Genomic DNA, 23,687 nt, shown 5'->3' with positions numbered 1-23,687 from the left:
CATAGCAATGATTGTGAGGATGGCGCAGGACCAGGCAGCATTTCGTTGTGTGGTACAAAGGGTCGCTGTGAGTTGGGACCGACTCGACGGCCCCTAACTCGACGGCCCCTAACAACAACAACAACCGTGTGCCCTAGCTCATGCCATCTACAAAAATAAATTCTGGGTGCTTAAAGAGCTAAAAGTCATTTAAAAAAAAGAAAGGAACTAAATGTTTCTTTTCAATGTAGGAGACATTTTATAATCCTGGAGTTAAAACTAAGAAACTAGAAAAGAAACGATGGGTAGATTTGACTGCGTAAAATCTAAACTTCAGCATAACAAAAGACTGTAAATAAAGGCAATGATAGATTCAGAGAATATATTCACAATATCTATAACAGACAGTAGGTTAATATTCAGAATATAAAGAGTTTTTCAAATCAGTAGTAAAAAATACAAACAAATATACACCAAGAATATGAGCAGGCAGTAGCCAAAAATATATGAAAAGGTATTCAACCCACTAATAGCAGGGGAAATAAAAATTAAGATAACAACCGAATATAATTTCCATTCTTTTTAAATACTGATAATAATCTATGTTGGCAGATTCCCTGTGCAGAGAAACTCATCTTTTTTGGATATCGTTTTGGCAGCAAATATCAAAACGTCTTAAATGTGAATATGCTTTCACCCAGTAATTTCACTTCTAGGAATATTTTAGAAATTGTCATACATACATGAAGAACATGTCCAAAAACATTTTTGGCAGGATTGTTTGTATTAGTAAAAAAACAAAACAAAGCAAAAACCTGAGGGTGTGCTAAATGCCCGTTAATAAAAGGCTGTTCAGGCCTGTCCTAGGTGACACAAACTGTTTTCACTCATCTACTAACCTAAAGGTTGGTGGTTCAAACCCACCTAGCAGCGCCACAGAAGAAAGACCTGGTGATCTACTTCCATAAACATTAAACCCGTTGCCGTTGAGTCGATTCCGAGTCATAGTGACCCTATCAAGATTATAGCCAAGAAAACCCCTATCGAGCAGTTCTACTCTGTAATATGAGGTCGCCGTGAGTTGAAATCGACTTAAGGACAATGAGTTTCTTTGTTTTGTTTTAAGCTGTGGTTCTTAACCAAAGGCGATTTTACTCCCCAGGGGACCTATGGCAATGTCTGGAGACGTTTTTGATTGTCACAGCTGGAGGTTGCTACTGGACCCTAGTGGGTAAAGGCCAGGGATGCTGCTAAACATCCTATAGGACAGCCTATCACAGCAAAGAATTATTCAGCCCAAGATGTCATTCATGCCAAGATTGAGAAACCCTGGGTTAAATAAAGCTACGGTTATATTAGGGAATACTGTGCAGCTGTTTCAAAAAAAAGGTAGATCTATATAAAAAACCCATTGCTGTCGAGTTGGTTCCAACTCATAATGACCCTGTAGGACAGAGTAGAACTGCCCACAGAGTTTCCAAGGAGTGGCTGGTGGGTTCAGACTGCCGACCTTTTGGTTAGCAGCCAAACGCTTAACCACTGTACCACCAGGGCTCCATACATATATGTGATGTTAAAGACCTCCAAGGCATGTTCTAAAATATTGCCTTTTTAAAAGTTAATATGTGATCTTCATAATGTAAAACAAATCTCATGAATTATGTTGTTAGTTGGCATCAAGTCAGCCCCCAACTCCTGGCGACCACACGCCACAATGGAATGAAATGCTGTCCAGTCCCTCGCTGTCCCCATGATCGACCAAATATTCATTTCCCCTCCCCAAAGGCAACCACTGTCACCAGTTTCTTATGTGTCCTTCCAGAAATATTCCCAGCCTGGACAAGCATAGGATGTGGGTTTTAATGCACTCCCAGGTGACTTCGCTGCATTGTTGGATCAGAAATCGGTGTTACGTTCACCGGCTGCTCAGGGTCCCTTGGTAGGATGGTTCCTGTGTTATTCTCCCTGTCTTGTGTTTTCTATTGCATTTTTCTTTTTGGATACAAAACAAAGCTGTGTGGCTGGGTAGGAGGTGAGTATGGAGGAGGATGGAGCCAGAGGGTGGGGAGGATCCTGTAGCTAAAATCTGATATTGGTAAGACTGCACCCAGAGGGAGCAAGCCAGAGTGCCCTCTCCCCGCTGGGGGTATTGATGAGATTGCACAGGGCTGTTCCCTGGTGATGACACAGTGGGGGCTTTAACCAGGAGGCAGGGGTACATTTCACTACACCCTAGGGCAAAATTCAGCAAAATTAGGAACATATTGAATTCCTTTTTCCTACCAGCCTGCTGCCAAGCAGACATTTATGGGCCTGCTTGCACTTACAAATGGGGTTTCCAGTCACTGACTAGACATCCGTATCTCTGGCTCTTTGCACAAGCCTGGCTTTCATCTCCTGGGTGTTTCCAGAAAGCCTCTTAGAGCTGTCTGAGACCTTCTGATGTTGGCTTTCATCAGGTACTTTGCCTCCACATGCCTATCTCTTTCTCTGAAACTTTATTCCAAGGGTAGAGTAAAAGCCCGACAGGAGGGTGGGGTTGAGGGGCCTGCGGCATCCAGCCCCAGGCTCTCAAAACAAAAGGTTTCTGGTGCCCCCTTCAGCCAGACACAGGTACTGCTCAGTGGACCAGACATGGCAGGGGCGTGAGGATGCAGGCCTGCCGATGGAACATTCCAGGCTGCAGGCAGTGGGCGGCAAGGCCCCCCAAGACCAGCAGAGGCATCTGCTGCCCAGCTATGAAAGCATCTCCCGAAAGCCGCCTCTTGAGTCTTGTCCAGAAATGGTCCATCTTGGATTTCAAAATTCCATTTGTTCCTTTTGGGATGCTCATCCAGTCTGAGAACATGGGCCTGGGGCCCTCTAAGCTTTCGGATGCCTGGCTGTGTGTGTCCACTCGCGTTAGGGCTGGACTGGTTTGATTCTAAATTTCTCAGGGGACAGTTGTTTCTCTCAGGTGCTGTCAGAATGCTCCATCCTCTGTGAAATTGAAGCCCACTGCTTCGTTCACTAAAATCATCTTTTCTTTCTAGGAAGAATCCTGATCGATTGGAAAATGAGGATTACGGAGTCAGCAAGGACATAGTTTGGGAGAGGAAGGGATATTTCTAATCTGCAGTGATTTCAATGACTCCAAAGAGTCTTGTGGCTGGTCTGCAAGACCTTTGCTTTGAGTTGAGTGTTTCTGCAACATTACTTTTAAACTCCTGGACATTTATGCCTAATATTTTCTTTTCCATTTTCATGACAGTTAAATATAGAGGAGCTAGTAGGCAGCACAGAGACCAGTGAGTCCTGTGGAGGGTATTGCACGGGAGTTGTTCTAAACACACCTGTCTTCTGGAGGAACTTCCCAGCCTCTCTCCGTGCTGGAATCAGAACTTCCACCTCAGGCATCTCTGAATTGGGGTGTGTTTGTGGATCTGCTTTTCTAACTGGGAAACTGTGGAACAAGAAGTAGTCCTGAGAGGTGCCAGCAGGGAAAAATAACACCCCAGGTCCTTTTCTTCAACGTTTTCTTATACTCTTCTGCTTCTTTCTGGCCGCCCCCTGAGTATTAATCTGAATGATTCACGGGTCCCCCCCCAACATTTGCAGAGATTACCTCCAGGTCTTAGAAGAGTTTCTGAGAAGTTTGGTGTCAACCAAGCTTTTTTTTTTTTTTTACACGCACTAGATGCTGGCTGTTTAAAGTGTTGTTGCTGCGTGAGGAACGTGCTTCTTAGTTCAATCAAATGTATGAGACCAAATGGGCAGCTCCTGTCCAAAAGCAGGATGAGAAGGCAGGAAGGGACAGGAACTGGACGAATGGGCACAGGGAACCCGAGCTGGAAAGGGGGAGCGTGCTGTCACATTGTGGGGATTGCAACCAATGTCACAAAACAATATGTGTACAAATTTTTGAATGAGAAATTAGCTTGAGCTGTAAACTTTCACCTCAAGCACAATAAAAAAATAAAGTGTCATTGTTCTTGGGTTCTGTTGATTCCAACTCATAGTGACCCCATATGGCAGAGTAGAGCCGCCCCATAGGGTTTCCTAGGCTATAATCTTTACACGTTATGGAAGTAGATCACTAGGTCTTCCTCCCATGGAGCAACTGGGTGGATTCAGCTGGGGGGGTTTGACCCTCCAACCGTTTGGTTAACAGCCAAGTGCTTAACCATTACACCACTAGGTCTTGGAGTAATGAGTAAATCCTTGGACAAACAGGAAGCCATCAGTAGCACGCACCATCTGCTGGGTTAATCGGGCCTTCCTGAAAAGGGCACGTGGTCGCCCCTTAGCTAAGTGGACAGAGCCTGGAGTTGTATTTCACAAGCCAAGTCCCCCAGAGAGGGAGGTCTGACATGTTTGTGGCAGAGCCATCATGTACTTCCTGCTGCAGAGGACTCAGCCCTAGGGGATCAAAGGGGAAGTCCTGCCCAGACCCCTTTTGTTCACTGGGAAACTCCCAAATCCCTGTCACCATGAAAAAAATCACGAGTGTCATGGGTGAAGAGTTCTAAGCGTGTATTTAATCTTTGCTCTTGCAAAGGTGCCTCTCCACCCAAGAATCACACTGCATAGTCCCGAATTATCTGCATTTTAAGGCAGATAATAAAAGTCCCCTGGTGAACGAGGGGAAACCCTGGTGGGGTAGTCGTTAAGTGCTGCGGCTGATAATCAAAAGGTCGGCAGTTCGAATCTACCAGCCGCTCCTTGGAAACTCGCTGGGGCAGTTCTACTCTAACCTATAGGGTCGCTATGAGTCGGAATCAACGGCAATGGGTTTGTTTTTTTGGTTTGGGAAACGAGGGCCACCGGCAATCAAGCACACTCCTGAGTGAGGCAGAGATGCTCTCGGAGTCTTTAAACAACCCCTAGGCATGAATCATTCATTTACTATGGCTGGCTGGCCTGAGAGGAACCGAAAAATGAAAATACTCACGTTGCTCATCAGCAAAGGGAAATACGCAAATGTTGAGGGTCCCTTTGTGCCTTCTCGTCAGAGCCACACTTTTCTGTTTGAATCTCTTAAGCAAAACACGCTTCATGCCCCCTTTAAGCTTCAAGCCGAGAGTTCTTTTTGAGCTTTTGTGCCAATTCCTGAGGATCTTCCTGGTGCTAGTAACGAGGGCCTCTAGAAAATAGAGTGTCGTCAGCATGGGCCACTTGGAGCAGACTTGGATCCATCATGTGATTTAATTCTCCTCGTAGACTCAGTTTTTTCTGCGGCAGCCTTTCTCAGCAGCACTGCTGTCAACATTTGACCGGATAATTATTTGTCATGGGGGCTGTCTTGGGCACTGCGGGATGTTTAGCAGGGTCCCTGGCCTCTCTACCTGTTAGTTGCCAGTGTACACTCCCTAATTGTGACAACCAAAAATGTATCCAGACTTTGCCTGATGTTCTCTGCGGGACAAAAATCACACACATATCCCTTCTCCCTTTGAGAACCACTGTTGTATAGGAAAGACGCAACACAAAATAACCTTTGTCCTAAATTAGTTGTGCGTTTAATAGATCCGAAGATTTTGCATGGAGTTTCTGCATGGTGCAACAGTTAACGAGCTCAGCTGCTACCCAAAAGGTTGGAGGTTCGAGTCTATGCAGAAGCACCTTGGAAAGAAAGGCCTGGCAACCTTATGAAAAAAATCAGCCATTGAAAACACTGTGGAGCACGATTCTTTTTTGTTTTTTAATTGTGCTTTACAGAGCAAATTAGTTTCTCATTAAACGATACACATAATGTTTTGTAACGCTGGTTGCCGTCATGGATTGAATTGTGTCCCCCAAAAATATGCATCAACTTGGCTAGGTCATGATTCCCAGTACTGTATGATTGTCTACCATTGTATCATCCGATGTGATTTCCCTATGTGTTGTAAATGCTATCACTATGATGTAATAAGATGGATTAGTGGCAGTTATATTGATGAGGTCTACAAGATTAGAGAGTGTTTTACGCCAATCTCTTTTGAGATATAGAAGAGAGAAGCGAGAAGCGAGCAGAGAGACATACCACCAAGAAAGCAGTGCCAGAAGCAGAGCACGTCCTTTGGACCTGAGGTTCCTGTGCTGAGATGCTCCCAGACCAAGGGAAGACTGATGACAAGGACCTTCCTCCAGAGCTGACGGAGAGAGGGCCTTCCCCTGGAGCTGGTGCCCTGAATTCGGATTTCTAGCCTACTGGACTGTGAGAGAATAAACTTCTCTTTGTTGAAGCCATCCACTTACGGAATTTCTGTTGTGGCAGCACTAGATGACTAAGACAGTTGCCAGCCTCATAACGTATTGGCCCTCTCCCCTTCTCGACCTTGGGTTCCCCATTCCCAGCTTTCCTGTCCCTTCCTGCATTCTCATCCGTGTGCCTGGGCTGATGTGCTCATTTAGTCTTGTTTTGTTTTATGAGCCTGTCTAATCTTTGGCTGAAGGGTGAACCTCACGAGTGACTTCAGTACTGGGTTAAAAGGGTGTGCAGGGGCCGTACTCTCAGGGTTTCTCCAGTCTCTATTAGACCAGTAAGTCTGGTCTTTTTTGTGTGTGTGAGTTAGAATTTTGTTCTACATTTTTCTCCAGCTCTGTCTGGGACCCTCTATTGTGGTCCCTGTCAGAGCAGTTGGTGGTGGTAGCCGGGCACCATCTAGTTGTGCTGGACTCAGTCTGGTGTGAGCTGTGGTGGTTGTGGTCCATCAGTCCTTGGGACCAATCTTTCCCTTGTGTCTTTGGTTGTCTTCATTCTCCCTTATAGAGCACAGTTCTACTCTGACACACACAGAATCACCACGAGCTAGAATCAACTCAACAGCAACTGGTTTTTACTGGTTAAGATTTTACATACATTTAACACCTGAGTGCTATTGGTGTGTTCCCTATGTGGCATGGACAGGTTTTATTCTCTTTGAGGGGCCTTCATAAAAACTCAGAATCTTCTCTCCCCTTGCTAATAATATTTACCTGATCTATTCAGTCTGCCCATTCATTCATTCATGCAGCAGTGTTCTCAGTGAGCTCTCAGCACCTGCCCCGGTGGTGAGCAAACATAACATCTAAATCAGGATTCCCACAGATTTGATAACTCATCTACCTTTCTCAACTTGTTTGATGTTGTTGTCATGGAGTCGGTTCTGACTCATAGTGACCCTGTGCACAACGGAATGAAACCCTGCCTGGTCCTGCACCATCCTCACAATTGTTGTTATGCTTGAGCCCACTGTTGCAACCACTGTGTCAGTCCATCTCGTTGAGGGTCTTCCTCTCTTTCGCTAACCCTCTACTTTACCAAGCATGATGTCCTTCTCCAGGGACTGGTCCCTCCTGATAACATGTCCAAAATACATGAGACAAAGTCTTGTCATCCTCGCTTCCAAGGAGCATTCTTGCTGTACTTCTTCCAAGACAGACTTGGTTGTTCTTCTGACAGTCCGTGTTATACTCAGTATTCTTCGCCAACACCATAATTCAAAGACGTCAATTCTTCTTCAGTTTTCCTTATTCATTGTCCAGCTTTCGCATGCATGTGAGGTGACTGAAAATACCATGGCTTGGGTCAGGTGCACCTTAGTCCTCAAAGTGACAACTTTGCTTTTTAACACTTTTAAGAGGTCTTTTGCAGCAGATTTTCCCAATGCAATACATCGTATGATTTTTTGACTGCTACTTCCATGGGTGTTGATTGTGGACCCAAGCAAAATGAAATCCTTGATAACTTCAGTCTTTTCTCCATTTATCATGATGTTGCTTATTGGTTCAGTTGTGAGGATTTTCGTTTTCTATAGGTTGAAGTGCAATCCATACTGAAAGCTGCACTCTGATCTTCATCAGCAAGTGCTTCAAGTCGTCTTCACTTTCAGCAAGCGAGGTTGTGTCATCTGCATATCGCAGGTTATTAATGAGTCTTCCTCCAGTCCTGATGCTGCGTTCTTCTCTGTATAGTCCAGCTCCTCAGATTATTTGCTCAGCATACAGATTGAATAAGTATGGTGAAAGGATGCAACCCTTACGCACACCTTTCCTGACTTTAAACCGCACAGTATCCCCTTGTTCTGTTCGAAGGACTGCTTCTTGGTCTAAGTACAGGTTCCGCATGGGCACAATTAAGTGTTCTGGAATGATAAGGGCTTACATATATGGAGGCACGACTGTATCTGACATGGAGGAACACAGTCCCTAGTGTCAGACAGACGTGGTTCCGCATCCTGCCTCCTCTGCTTACAAGTTGGGTGGCCTTGGAGTAATTATTGAGCTAGTGTGCCTCAGTATCCCTATCTGAAAATGGAGATGATATTGTCTACCTTGCAGGGTTCTCTGTGGCCTCAATGAGATCATGCATGTCAGCACCAGGAAATGATAACTTCTTGTCTACCAACTAGGAAGGTGTAATGTAAGAATTGCCATGTTCGTAAGTCAAAAACAGCCAAACATTGGTAAAGTCATAGAGTTCAACCTAATACATAAATGCTAGATCCAACATCATGCTGAATTCTCTCTGCTCTGTGGGGACCCAGTAGAGATGGAGTGATTCTGCTTTGTTTCCTATATTCCTGCCTCCTTTCTGGAGATGCTTCCTGCCCGCACAATTCAACGAACTTCAGAGAGAGCAAAGCCAGTCACCTCAGGCCTCAGCGTTCGCAGCCTGCGTGTTACAATACAAGCCTGAACTGTGTGGAATGCCCTCTCCCTAACTTCCTGCCGATTTGTGAGGCGAGAACCTGAATTTTAGCGGCTTCTCAGCTTGGGCGTTGGAGGGAGTGTTTGTTTTCTGATGTTTTCGTCTGTTCCTGGATAGCCCCCTTGGGGAGGGGTTTCTCTGACGTCTCCATGTTTACGTCTCAGGTTGCTCTGCTGATTGCCTTCACCTGCGTGAGGACTGCTGTGTGGACAGACTACAGCGCCTACAGCTTCTTTGAAGTGGTCACCATTTGCGACTTGATAATGATCCTCGCCTTTTACCTGGTCCACCTCTTCCGTCTCTACCGCGTGCTCACCTGTATCAACTGGTCCCTGTCGGTAAGGGAGCGGCCTGGCCCCGTTCACAGCCCCCCTGGGCCATCTGCAGAGGGTCTGAGGCGGACGTCAGAGTATTAGCTGGGGCACCCAGCCCCAGCGGAGCACTTCCCATCTGCCCACCTACCTCCTTGGCTGTCCTTCACTGCCTCAGCCCTGAGCTTCCCTCTGTTTGGTGGACACCTCCGCTTGATACCCTGCTGGTATCTAAAACTCACTCCTCAGCTCCAGGCAGCCTGTACCTCTCACTTCAATGTTTATTTTCTCAAGTGACAGAAAAATGGGCTGTGTATGATTGAGTTGGAAAGAGGAACATGGAAGAAAGTAACCGATAAGGAGGGTGGGTATTTATGTTCGTTAGCTAAAATGGGCGGACAGGGACTGAAGAGAGAGATCGGAGGTTGCCAGGTTTTTTCTCCCCACTATATAATGTTTTTAATGGCTTTGTTGAGATCTAATTCACATGCTATAGAATTCACCCATTCCAAGTGTACAATTCAGTGGCTTTTTGTATATTCAGTGTTGTGCGACCATCACAGCTTTAGAACATTTTCAATTTAGATCGATTTTAGAACATTTTCATCACCTCAGAAAGAAACCCCACGTCCCCATGTTCACTGCAGCATTGTTCAGAATAGCCAAAAGGTGGGAACCACCCAAGTGTCCATCAACAGATGAATGGGTAAAGAAAATGTGCAATATTTTGCACAATATTACTCAGCTAGAAAGAGAACTGAAGTTCTGATACGTGCCATGACATGGATGAGCCTTGAAAACGTGACGCTGAGTGACATAAGGCAGACACGAAAGGACAGACGCTGTCTGATCCCACGTGTATGACATCTCTAGAATAGGCAGATGCATGGAGACCGAAGTGTATTCGTGGTTACCAGGGCTGGGAGGACGGGAAATGGAGAAGTATTACTTAAGATGTACTGAGTTTCTGTTTGTAGTGATGAAAAACGTCTAGAAATTCACAGTGGGGATGGCGGCACAACGTGGTGAATGTCGTTAATGTCATTGAATTGTACACTTTATAATGATTAAAAATGGCAAATTTTATGTTGCATGTATTTTACCACAATAAAATTTAAAAAAAAGAAACTCCACACCCTTTCAGCGATCACTTTGTAGCCATCATTATACCCTCCTCCCCTCCAGCCCTACAGAACCACTCCTCTATTTTCTGTATATATACATGTGACTATTCTGGACATTGACTGTTCTGGAGCCCTGGTGGTGTAGTGGTTAAGAACTTGGCTGCTAACCAAAAAGTTGGCAGTTCGAATCCACCAGCTGCTCCTTGGAAACACTATGGGACAGTTCTACTGTGTCCTACAGGATCGCTATGAGTCGGAATCAACTTGACAGCAATGGGTTTGGGTTTTTTGTTGGTTTTTGGCCATTTCATATAAATAGAATCATATAATATGTGCCTTTTTGTGACTGACTTCTTTCACTTAGCATAATGTTTTCAAGTTTTGTCTATGTTGTAACATGTATTACTACTTCATTCCTTTCTATGGCCAAATAAAATTTCATTGTATGGATATATCATATTTTGTTTATCTGTTTATCAGCTGATAGACATTTGGGTTGTTATCCACTGTTATTAATAATGCTGCTATTAACATTCATGCACAAGTTTTTGTGTGAACATACATCTTCATTTCTCTTGGATATATACCTAAGAGTGGAATTGCCAGATCATATGGTAACTCTATTCAATGTTTTGAGGCGCTGCCAGACTGTTTTCCAAAATGGCTGCTCCATTTTACATTCCTACAAGCAATGTATGAGGGTTCCAACTTTTCAGCATCTTCGCCAACACTTGTTATGTGTTTTTGGATCATAGGCATCCTAGGGGGTATGAAGTGGTATCTCATTATGGCTTTTATTTGTATTTCCTTGATGGTTAATTATGTCAAGCATTTTTTCATGTGCTTATTGGCCATTTGTGTATCTTCTTTGGAGAAATGTCTATCACATTCTTTGCCCATTTTTCATTTGGATTGTCTTCTTACTGTTGAGTTCTTTATACATTCTGGATACTTAGACCCTTATCAGATATATGGTTTGCCAAGATTTTCTCTCATTCTGTGGGCTGTCTTTTCACTTTCTTGATGGTATCTTTTGAGGCACTGACGTTTTTAATTTAATGGAGTCTAATTTATCTAATTTTTCTTTTGTTGCTCATGATTCTGATATCCTATCTAAGAATTCATTGCTAAATATGAGGTCATGAAAATTTACCCCTATGTTTTCTTCTAAGAGTTTCATAGTTTTAGCTCTTATATTTAGACCTTTGATCCATTTTGAGTTAATTTTTGTATATGGTGTGAGGTAAGGATCCAACTTCATTCTTTTTCATGTGACTATACAGTTGTCCCAGCATCATTTGTTGAAAAGATTATTTTTCCATTGAATGTTCTTGTCACCCTTGTCAAGAATCAGTCAACAGTAGACATAGATTTGTTTCTGGACTGTCATTTCCATTCCATTGAACTTATATGTCTATCTGTATGTTATTACCACACTGTTTTGATTACTATTGCCTTGTAGTAAGATTTGAAATCTGAAGTGTGAGTCCTCTCACTCTATTCTTTTTTATGATAGTTTTGGCTGTTCTGAGTCTCTTGAAATTCCATAATATAACTAAAGGTTTGTCAATTTTGTCAATCTTTTTAAAGCATTAGCTTTTGGTTACATTAGTTTTTCTCTATTGTTATTTTATTCTCTATTTCATTAATTTTCACCTAATCTGTATTATTTCCTTTCTTCTGCTTGATTTAGGTTTACTTTGCTCTTCTTTTTCCAGTGTCTTAAGGTGAAAAGTTAGATTATATAAGTAAGATTTTTACTCCTTTTTAATATAGGCATTTACAGCTATAAATTTCTCTATAAGCATGCATTAGCTGCATCCCATAAGTTTTGGTATGTTGTGTTTTCATTTTCATTCATCTCAAAGTACTTCCTAATTCCACTGATTTCTTTTCTTTGACCCATTGGTTATTTAGGAGTGTGTTGTTTAATTTCCACTTACTTGTGACTTTTCCAAATTGTTTTTATTATTGATTTCTAGTTTCATTCCAGTGTGATTGGAGAACATACTTTGTATTGTTTCAATCATTTTAAATTTATTGAGGTTTGTTTTCTATCCTAGTATATGGTTTATCCTAGAGAATGTTCCCTGTGCACTTGAAAACAATGTATACTCTGCTATTGTTGGGTAGCGTGTTCTATAGATGTCTGCTAGGTCTAGTTTATACTGTTGTTCAAGTCTTTCATTTACTTGTTGATCTTCTGCTTAGTTTCTCTGTTCATTATTGAAAGTGAGGTATTGATGCTCCAACTATTATTGTTGAACTACTTATTTCTGTCAGTTTTTGCTTCATGTATTTTGATGCTGTGTTATTAGGTGCATATATGTTTACAATTGTTATATCTTCCTAATGAATTGATTCTTTTATCATTATAAAATGTTCCTCTTTATGTCTAGTAACGATTTTTGTTATTAAGCCTATTTTGTTTGTATTTGTATAGCTACTCCAGCTTTCTTGTTGTTATTCTTTGCATGATATATCTTATTCTATCCTTTCACTTTCAATTTATTTGTTATCTTTGAATCCAAAGGGTGTCTCTTTTATATCACATATTCTACTATGTTGAATCTTTTTTAATTTTGTTCCCATTTGACCATCTCTGCCTTTTGATTGGATTGTTTAATCCATTTACATTTAATGTTATTATCCACTATATTATTTTGAGAGAAATTTTTTTTTTTTTGCTCAGCCACACATTTTTTGCAGAGTATTCTCTAAATGGCTTCATGTTAAGACTCAAGTTGGTTTTCCCTGTCCCATGCCATCCTCTTCTTCCTTCATGGGTGGGCTTCTTAGAGGTGGAGAACTTTAGGTACTAATCTGCCCGTTAGCCACAATCTCTATGGTTCACCTCATGATACTACCTTCTAGTCACTAAGGGAGAAATCAGGGTCCTTGATTTTGCACAGCCTGGAGGGGAGCAGCAGTTTAACAGTGGGATGCCTTTCCAAAGTTTAATGGAGCCTGTCTGTTGGGCAGAATGTCACAATGGAATAATTTCTAAATTCTCATTAAAAACAACTGAAAAGGGATGGCTTTAATTCCTAATTCCCTTCTGATCTGTTTAATGTAGAAGGGAAGGGTGAAAAGGGAGCATTCCTATGTGCTGAATGACAGACCTTCATTGGTCTGTCCAGGGCCTGCAAAGATGCCCTTTTAATCATGGGGAGCAAATGAGGTGGAAATGGATGACCCCATGGTCCACAGCGAGAAGCAAAGGCAGAGTTGGCCCTGCTGGTAGACTTACGGATGGCAGGGCTTGGCCTGATATACAGTTCTGAAGAGAAGAGGGAATGACAGAATGAGGACAAAACCAGGAGGACTTAGGAGTGAGAAAGCCAGCTCCCACCACACACCCGCAGAACATTTCACAGCTGACCTCTTTTTAGGCTCTGACTCCAAGTCTGAGGGGGTCCAAGCACCTCTTGTTCCTCACTTGGGGCTGTTCACAGAATTGACAGACTCTCTGGTCAGCCACACAAAGCCAGCACATTGTCAGCCTGGAACTTTCTCTGAAGCAGAAGAAAAAGGTACACCTCTCTGTATGGGGCTTTGCTTCTGGGAGCTGGGGCTTCATTGAAACTCTCCAGCTGGGCAGTTGAGAGAGGCTCATTTGCTTTGGTCAGAGATCAAAGTACTGCCTACAGATTGATCTCAGGATTGGAGCTGCCCTTGAATGGCTGTCTCTACTCACACAAGACACTTCCTTTCTCTTTGTCCCCGTCCCTTCCTGCTTGCCCGCCATCTTTCTTCTCTCTTGCTTGGGCCTCTTCCTACTGCGTTTGCTGCCTGCGAGCTACGCTGCACCTCCTGTGGGCGTGTTGCAAGGAACAAGAGGAAGTGTCACTCTCTCCCCATCTTTGCATCTTCTCTGATGTCCGGTTGCTGTCTAAGAACCTGGAGTGGACCTCCCCACCCACGGCTCTGCTTTGTTTTCACCCCCAGGAGCTCCTGCATTATTTAATCGGCACCCTGCTTCTCTTAATCGCCTCCATCGTGGCAGCCTCCAAGAGCTACAACGTGGGCGGACTGATGGCCGGAGCGGTGAGGACGGTCTCTCGGGGAGCTTTCAGGAATGAATTTGTTTCAAGTGCTTGTCTTGTTCCTGATGGGGGAAGAGGAGGGGCTAGTTTCAGGGAACCTTTCTTCTGCAAAATCAGCACCCACCTTGATGCTACCATCTCCCGAGAGCCTTAAACCTGGGCCCACGATGGAGGATCTTGTCTGCAAATTCTAATGGTCCCAGCGGCCCAGGCTCTGTCTCCTACGGCCACCATTGGAATCGGCTGGTGAATTGGTTCTAATTCACATGCCCACTCTGATCATTTGCTCAGGGCTGCCTCAGCACAATGCAGGGGAAGATTCTAAGGTCTCTTTTAGGCCCAGGGGAAGGGTTCTGTGATCAGTTAGTGCTGTCTGCCATGAGTCCTAGCATTGCCATTCCTGGCTTTTAACAGTACTCAGGACAGCAAAGGCATCACTCCTATACTTTTCAGAGGTGAAAACCAATCCATCTGACGAATGAGTACAGGGCTGTGGGAGGCGTGTGTGTGTGTGTGTGTCTGTGTACTTACATTATATGCACACATATACATACACAGTTACATAGATACGTACATATATACATAGATGTGTGTGTATGTACTTACATTATATGCACACATATAGTTACATAGATATGTACATACATAGATGTGTGTATATATATGTGCATGTACGTACATTATATGCACACATATACATACACAGTTACATAGATATGTATATATATACATAGATGTGTTGTATATATGTGTGTATGTGATTTTTTTTTTTAAGAAGGTTCATAGAGGCCTGTCATCTGATTTTTTATTTTATTTCTGATTTAGCTAATTGTTTCCAGTTTGGTGGCCGTGGGCCAGTACTGATTTAACTGATGAACAGGCAAGATTTTTAACATGAGTTTTAAGCAAAGCTCTGAGTGGCAGTCACTATCTTTCACTTACCTACCATCCTGAAATTCTCCAGACTCTAGGCTGGGAGGAGAGGGTTGGCTGCCGAAATTCACTGAGGGCTGGAGTCTGTCCTCTGAAGGTCTGCACGTGGCAGAGCTTCACGGCACAGGGGCGTCCAGGCCTCTAAATGCTGATGCCCCTTAACTGCCTCCCAAGGCCCCCACCCACCCCCTGCTGTCTCTGAGGTCAGTGTTGGTGGCCACCCACAGGGCCCCATCTGCCCCGCCACAGGGCACGTGGTGGAAGGGGCACTGAGGAAACTCATGCCCTCTGTGCTTCAGGGGCCACACGGGGAGAGTCCCACTGGTTTTTATGATTCAGGCTGTATGTAACCGTGCTACCCTGGAATCCACCCAGTAGCGAGCATTAGTCATACATCATCCTTATGCCTAGGACCAAACCCGGGCCCTGGGGGAGGGTGGAAGAAATAAAAAATATAATCCTTGCTTATGAGAAAGTGGTAGTGTAGCTTAGGAGATGAGGCCAAGGCATGTGAAACCATTCGCAAACAAGGCAGCATCGTCTACAATAGCATTATGTAGCAATATAATAAACTGTTCAATTATGCAGGGCAGACAGTTGGAGACCAGGATGGTGTATAATGTGCCAATTGTACAGAACAGACAATGAGAGGCCAGGACAGGCTCTAATAGGCTAATTATGTGGTGGAAACAATTGGTACAAAGGGAGCCAAGGAGGGGAACTCGGGGAAGGAGAGATGGGTGTGGGCTGGTGGGGTCAGCTGTTCATAAGAACCAGCAGCCAAGCTTGAAAGAAAACAACCAACCTTGTAGAGAATCCGGCCCTTCGTCTGGCTGCTCCCAGGCCATTCCTGTTAGCTTTTAGCCGCTGAGTCCAGCTTTACCCCAGGGGTGGCAGAGCAGACCTGAGGCCTTTTTTGTGAGCCTGAGACCACCTAGACAACAAGTATAGCAGAGCGTGGACTCAGGAGCCAGGCTCCCGGGGCTCAGATCCCCTTCCTGCCCCTTGCCCATGTTTTCTGTGGCTGTACGCAAAATAATTGACTTCCTGTCCTCCTTTTCTTTAGCTGTAAAACGGGGGTGGGGTGATACTAGCACCCAGCTCGCAGTTGTGAGGGTAAAGGAATCAACAGACCTAGAAAGGGCTTAGGAGTTCACGGGTGATGCAAACATAACGCGCTTGACTACCAGCCGAAAGGTTGGCCGTTCGAACCCACCCAGAGGTGCCTCGGAAGACAGGCCTGGTGATCTGCTTCTGAAACGTCCATGGCCTTGAAGACCCTAAGGAGCAGTTCTGACATATACATGGGGCCGCCATGAACAGAAATCGACTCAGCAGCAGCAACCACCACCATAAAGGGCTTGACGCACTGGCTGGTACATAGTAATTAACGCCCGTGAAATTTTAGCTGCTCCAGCTGCCAGTGCTGTTCACAAATAAGGAAATGACTCCAGGCTTCAGAGTTCCAAAAAGACACCAAGGTTTGCACTTGCTTCTCCCCAGACCATTGGATGAGCCTCATGCAAGGCCCTCCCGCTCCCAGGGGGCGCTGTTCCTCATGTAGAAAGTGAAGAGGCTGCACCAGACCCCATCAGCTTTCCTCACACTGGATGGAGCCTGAAAAACGAAAAGAGCTCTACCATATCTTATTTTCCTTTACTATTATTTAAATATATGCAAAGGTAAAATGAGGTCTAAAGGCCAACCAGGCCACACTGTGGGCCAGAACAGATTTACAAATGACACTTACAAATGAAGCGCCAACAGTGGTACCCCAGTAAAATCCATTGTAATGTCAAAGTTTTTAAAACCTAAATTAAATTTTACAGTTCCCTCTTTTTCTTCTTTATTAGCCCAGCATAATTAAAGTACTAGCTTGAACCCAACTGGTTGTAAACAGAAAACCAAATATGGGATTGAAATTGCTTACTAGTTGATGGTTGCAAGGAAATCTCTTAGAACATTTAGATCAATAAACATTTTCTTTAAAGGCCCGGATAGTGAATATTTTAAGCTTTGTTAGCCATTATAGCAAGAAAGCAGCCACACACAAAACAGAAGCCAATGGGTGTGGCTGTATTCCAATAAAACTATTTACAAAAACAGATGGTAATTCGGCCCTCCAGCTGTAGTTGGCTGACCTCTGACATAGAAGATCCAGAGTATGCTTCTATTATTGCTTGTAGATTATCATAGAACTAATATCTACATATCATGTAGAACCGAAAACACAAAATTTAGAAACCCCTGTAGAGTCCTTACAGGGCCTAGACAAGCTCTCTGCGGACCCAAGACATACAGCAGGTGTGCTCTGGTGTGCCTGGACAATATTCAGATTCTCCCATACCAACCCCATCCGAAAGATCCCTGGTGGTACAATGGTTAAGCACTCAGCTGCTAACCGAAAGGTCAGCGGTTCGAACCCACCAGCCGCTCCGAGGGAGAAAGATATGGCAATCTGCTTCCGTAAAGATTTATAGCCTTGGAAATCCTATACTCTGTCCTATAGGGTCGCTATGAGTTGGAACTGACACAGTGGCAATGGGTTTTTTTTTGAACCCCCATCTGGGCCATGCCCCAGCCCCTCCCCTGGACCACCCAGCCCTCTTAGGGACCTGCGGTCGGCGACTGGGTCTCTCTGGGCCTCCATCTCTGCACCTGAAGGAGGATGAGGTGGTTGGATCAGATGACTCCCCAGGTTCCCCCTTAGCTACAGTCAGTCCAGGGGGACAAACAGAGAGATGAGCAACGGAAGGGACTGCCTGGCGCCTGGCCCTTCGGACTGTGGGTTTCCCCTCCTCTCTCCCGTGCAGATATTCGGTTTCGTGGCCACCACCCTGTGCCTGATGAACATATGGCTGTCCTACAAGATCTCCTGTGTCACCCAGTCAACAGGTGAGTCCCGCTTACCTGTCCCCAGAAGATCTCTGGAAGTTCCCTGTGCTCGGGAACAGGAGGATGGCTCGGTCTTGAGTTTAGCAATAGGGAGCGATCCTGCACTGAGGAGGCTGTGTTCAGGCCCAAGGCAGACTCAGAAGCAGCGTTAGAGCTCAGAGGCTGGGCAGAAGAAAAGGTAAACCCCTAAGAACCTCTGCTGTAATCTCTGCCTCCACCGTGCCCAGGGATGCCCTGAATTTCCAGCCCCTATGGCAAAGCATTTTCTTTTTTTAATTGTGGTAAAAATATATCTATCAAAACATTTGCCAATTCAACAACGTTTACATTCTTGATTCAGTGACCTTAAGGGATCTTGCTAAACGCTAGACGTTTTTCTGTCCATTTGGGGCAGTGGTGCAGGGTTGAGTTTTAGGTTAAAGATGAACACGTGCAGTTTTTATTTACATTTGCGTTTTCCTCCCTCCCTAGCTTTCTTATGTTCAGCACGTGCAACCATTATCACTGCCTCGTCCCCAGTTCCGCCGCCATGAACAGACACTCAGTGCCCCCTAAGCAAGAACTCCCCCTTTCTCTGTCCCTCTCACCCCGGTAACAATCAACGTTAGCCTTTAGTCATTGGCCTGTTCTAGGTATTTCATGTAAGTGGGATCGTACAACGTTTGTGCTTTGTGGGTGTCTTCCTTCACTCAGTGTAGTGTTCTCATGTCCATCCATGCTGTAGCACGTATCACGACTTCTGTTTACCACTGAGTAGTATTCGCTTGTATGAACAGACGCATTTGTTCATCCATCCGCTGGTGGACATTTCCGGAGTTTCTGCCTGTTGGCTATTGTGATTAATGCTGTAATGGACATGAGTGTGCAGAGGGCAAAGCATTTTCTTGAAATGATCTGCCTCCTCCTAACGACCAAAGAAAACGTAGAACATCTAGGAAATACAGATAAGAAAAAAAATTCTAAATAAAAACCATCTGTGAGTTGGAATCAACTCGACGGCAACGGGTATCTGTCGACAATCACACTGCGTAGAAACAGCATTTTGGTGTCTGTCCAGTATTTCCCCGCTGAAAATACATAATGCTGCTTTTATTAAAAAGATCAGATTTTGTGTGCTATTTTATAACCTGCTTTTTTTCCCCCCCTTACTTAACCACATAGCACACATTTTCCCCATGTTAGGGCTGCTTCTCCATCATTCTTAACAGTTCTGTGAGGTTCTGTTGGGTGATTGTGCCACAGTTTATTTAATTCTTCTATTTGGAGACATTAAGGTTTATTGCTGGGTTTTTTTTTTTTTTTTTTTGCTGTTAAACCGTGCTGTAATGAACATCCTTGAATCTAAGTCCCTATACACATCCCAGGCGAGACTACGTCTCACGTACTTTGGACATCCCTGATAAGGAGGGATCAGTCCCTGGAGAAGGACATCATGCTTGGTAAAGTAGAGGGTCAGCAAAAAAGAGGAAGACCCTCGACGAGATGGATTGACACGGGGGCTGCAACAGTGGGCTCAGACATGGCAGCGATTGTGAGGATGGCGCGGGCCCAGACGTGGGGTCGCTATGAGTCGGAACCGACTCGACGGCACCGAACAAAAACCGCATACATGTCCCTAATATTTTTTCATATTTAGAATAAATTCCTAAAAGGAGAATCGCTGAAGGCTTGACCTGTTGTTTTTATCACTCCACTTCTTTCTTTGATCCAGCACCTCCTTCCTTGGTGCTTTTTCTTTCTTTTAAAACATACAGTAAGGACATCCAGGTACATGTATCAGGGTGTGTGATATGTTGTCAGAGCTGCGCTGCAGGAAGGCAGAGCAGAGCCTTTAGTTGCCTCCTGGCGGTCACTGGCAAGAAGTTAAACCCGTTGCCCTCGAGTTAGTTCTGACTCATAGCGACCCTGCAGGACAGAGTAGAGCTGCCCCATAGGGTTTCCAGGGAGCGGATGGTGGATTTGAACGGCCAACCTTTTGGTTGGCAGCTGAGCTCTTAACCACTGCGCCACCAGGGCTCCAGCAAGATGTTAATAGGATGCTAAGTGAAAGAAGCCAGTCACAAAAGACCACCTATTATATGATCCCATTCACATGGCATGTCCAGAACGGGCAAATCTACCGAAACAGAAAGTCGCCTAGTGGTTGCTTAGGGCTGGGGGACTGGGACAGAGGGGGACACAGGAAACGGATGATAGCTAACGGGTACGGGATTTTTGTTTTGAGATGATGAAAATGTTCTAAAATCGACTGTGGTGATGGTTGCACACATCTGTGAATACACTAAAAACTACTGAATTGTCCACTGGCAATGGGTGCGTTCTATGGTATGTGAATTTTATCTCAGTGGAGGTATTTTAAAAAATACGAATGATAAATAAAAAGCATAAAATGGGCAACCAGAAGTTGGTAGAGAATGTCTGAAGCTGACAAATCTGTACACATTGGTTTGAATGTATTACTTAAAATTCCGGAGGAGCTTGCCAGCAGAAACAGCCGACGGAGCTAGAAGGGGTTACCTCAGAGGACGAAGACAGACGCGGGGGGGCTCACACTGCTGAGGTGGGAGGAGTTGGGGCAGAAGTCCCTTCTGCCCTATTTAATTTTTTTTTTAGACGTGTATTTCAAATGAATAAAGTAATTCCAAAGAAAGTTGGTGCTGGGTGAGGGGAAACACACTGGGCAGAGCTTGGGTGGGTTTCGGCCTTCTGGTTGGCTCTGAGTGGGCCCATCCCCAGCACGCTGGCCTAACCTTCCCCTTTCCTTCCCAAGACGCAGCCGTCTGAAGAAGCACAGCACCGGGCACCGCGGGAGACCTGCCGGGGGCTGGCGGGGCTCAGCGGACAGGAGGACCGGCAGGCAGGTGACCCGAGGAAAGGCTTCTGAACCTGTGTTCCCGTGCCAAAGTCCTGCTCTCTAAGGCCCGCTCGCTGGGCTCCTGAGCTGGTCCAGCCTTTTTCTCTGGTCTGTCCCTGCCAGCTTTTAGAACCGCCTCAGGGTCTGTGGTTCGAATCCACCAGCTGCTCCTTGGAAACCTTATGGGGCAGTTCTACTCTGCCCTATAGGATCGCTATGAGTCAGAACGACTCCACCGCAACAGGCTTTTCAGGTACCGAGGACCCCACTTAACACAAGGGAGGGGCTTCCGGAAACTCATGCACAAATCTGCTTCTACTTCACATTCCTCAGGGAATGAAAACAAAGCCACCTGTTAACTTACCTAGCTTGTCAGTCTGGTCTGGAAGATACCCGTCTTTCTTAAAGGAGGCATGCCTGTAGAAACACTATGTGGTCAGCCTGTCCCCAGATAGGAGATCCCAAGTCTCCGCCTTTGTTACCATTACGTGTGTGTATGTGTGTGGTTGTTTTTTAATAAAATATTGACTTGGCCAATTGCAGAAGGATTTCTCGTTAAACGAGAAGAAGAGTGTAAAACCAGGCTTGAAACGAAGTTTCTGGGTTTGTCTCGCACGGTGCCCTTAACCCCACACTCCGTGTATAAAACCAAAAGACCAAACTCATTGCCATCGAGCTGATCCCAACCCCACGTGTTACAGAGTAAAATGTGGATTCCTGGCTGTAATCTTGATGGGGCAGATCGCCAGGCCTTTCTTCTGCAGCACCACTGGATAGCTTTGAACCGTCAACCTTTAGGTTAGTAGCTGAGCACAAACTGTGTGCGCCACTCAGGAACCTTGCTAAACTCCCAGACTTTTTTTTTTTAATCTTATTGTTTTCAGTGAAAATTTACAGCACGCATTAATTTTACGTTCAAAAATTGTAGACACAAACTGTTTTGTGACATTAGTTGCAGTCCCAGAAATGTGTCTGCACGCTCCCCCTTGGTCTTCCCACCTGGGTTCTCCATGTCCATTCATCCAGTTTTCCTGTCCCTAATGCTTTCTCCTCTTTGCTTTTCCCCAGGTGTTGCCCATTTGGTCTTGCACACTTGATTGAACTAGGAAGCACGTTCCTCATGCATATTATTGTTTGTTTTGTACGCCTGTCTGATCTTTGGCTGAAAGGTGGACTTTGGGAGTGGCATCAGTTAGCAGGGTGCCCGGAGGCCATAGTCTCAGGGGTTCCTCTAGTCTCTGCCAGACCAGGGAGTCTGGTCTTTTTGTGTGTGTGAATTTGAATTTTGTTCTACGTCTTTCTCCCGCTCTGCCTGGCATCCTCTGTTGGGATCCCTGTCAGGGCGGGCGGTGGTGGTAGCCGGGCACCATCTAGTTCCTCTGGGCTCAGGCTGATGGAGGCTGTGAAAACTACTAGACTTTGGTTTTTCCCTCCATCTTGGGCAATGGTCATACGGTTGACTTTTAGGTTCTAGGTGAGGGTGTGCAGTTTTTAATTTATACTTACTTCTTTCTTCTTCCTCTACTGTAACATCAGTTTCCTCGTTCGGTGTGAAACTAGGAAGAGGCTTTGGAGGAAGTTAACGGTTGTGTTTACACTCTGACAGTTCATCTTCTCGTCCCAGATTTGCTACTTCCTCAGTCGCAACATTCATGATCACGTGGAATAGTGACCACAGTGCTCCTGGGCAGGAGTATCATGGCCATTTTACGGAGAAGAAGATTGAGGCTCAGAGGCTCCTTCTGAGCACAGGGTGAGCCAAGGAGAGCCAGGTTTCGAATCCAGGCCTGCCTGACTCCCAGCCCCCATCCTCCTCTGTAAACCAAAAGTGCTGAGGCCACTCCAGCTCAGCTGGCATTGGAGGATGCTGGGGACACTGGGGCCTCACAGTTTTCCAGTGGTGACTCCCTGGCCCTGGGCTACAGCTTTACCCGAGGGAGGAAATGTCTAAGCAGGTGGAGCAGTGCCATTCAGCTGCCCAGGTGGACACTAAGGTGAGAATAACAGGATGAGGGCCAGCCTCTAAATCCAGGTGTATTTAGTCAGAATTCTCCAGAAAAATAGAGCTGATAGGATAATTGGATAGATGGATGAATGGATGGATGATAGACAGACAGACAGATAAACCAAAAAACCCAAACCCATTACCGATGAGTCAATTCTGACTCATGGCGACCCTATAAGGACAGAGAAGAATTGCCCCATAAAGTTTCCAAGGAGCGCCTGGTAGATTTGAACTGCTGACCTTGTGGTTAGCAGGCGTACCTCTTAACCACTGCACCACCAGGGTTTCTGACAGATAGATAGATAGGATAAATAGATAAATGGATGATTGATAGGTAAATAGATGATGGATGGATAGATGGATGGATGAATAGATATTGACTTATTTTAAGGAACTGGCTCCTGCGATTATGGGGGCTGGCAATTCCAAAATCCATTGGGCAGGCGGCAATCGAAAAACTCTGGCAATCCTGAGTCTAAAATCTGTAGAGCAGGATTTCTATGTTACAGTCTTAACATAGAATTCCTTATTCTCTGCAAAACCTCAGTTTTTGCTCGTAAGGCCTTCAACTGATTGGATAAGGCCCACCCACATTATTGAGCATCATCGTTTTTACTTGAAGTCAACTGAGTGTAAATGTTAATCACATCTACAAATACCAGCCACATCTAGACTAGTGTTTGTCCAAACAGCCAGGCACCATAGCCTAGCCAAGCTGACACATAAAATTAACCAGCCCACCAGATATGAATTCTTCACAATACAGGTGGAAACTGGGACAGCTGATCAGACTCCCCCCCAAGAAATTGAGATGCAGTAGGTCTGAGTTGGAACCCAGAAATCTTCTAGGCCTCGCATGCAAAGTGTGGTTCAGCCACAGGGGCATC

General features: G+C 45.0%; 1 protein-coding gene across 2 annotated transcripts in view; it reads left to right on the top strand.

Annotated features, from left to right (window-relative positions):
* The window catches only part of CMTM7 (CKLF like MARVEL transmembrane domain containing 7), a 73,592-nt gene extending 50,614 nt beyond the window's left edge, over window positions 1–22,978 (top strand). Inside the window, exons 2-5 of one of the 2 annotated variants that reach the window (XM_023732248.1) lie at window positions 8,797–8,970; window positions 14,016–14,114; window positions 17,860–17,941; window positions 20,712–22,978. In XM_023732248.1, the coding sequence (XP_023588016.1) occupies window positions 8,797–8,970; window positions 14,016–14,114; window positions 17,860–17,941; window positions 20,712–20,725 (369 nt within the window). In that variant the 3' untranslated portion in view covers window positions 20,726–22,978. The remainder of the gene's footprint in view (window positions 1–8,796; window positions 8,971–14,015; window positions 14,115–17,859; window positions 17,942–20,711) is intronic. The other variant, XM_004377352.2, reaches the window with a different exon arrangement.
* Window positions 22,979–23,687: the final 709 nt, after the last annotated feature.

Source organism: Trichechus manatus, unplaced genomic scaffold (assembly GCF_000243295.1).
Source record: "Trichechus manatus latirostris isolate Lorelei unplaced genomic scaffold, TriManLat1.0 scaffold00049, whole genome shotgun sequence".
Taxonomy (NCBI): Eukaryota; Metazoa; Chordata; class Mammalia; order Sirenia; family Trichechidae; genus Trichechus; species Trichechus manatus.
Note: the sequence above shows the minus strand (reverse complement) of the source record. Positions and strands in the feature narration are given on the sequence as shown.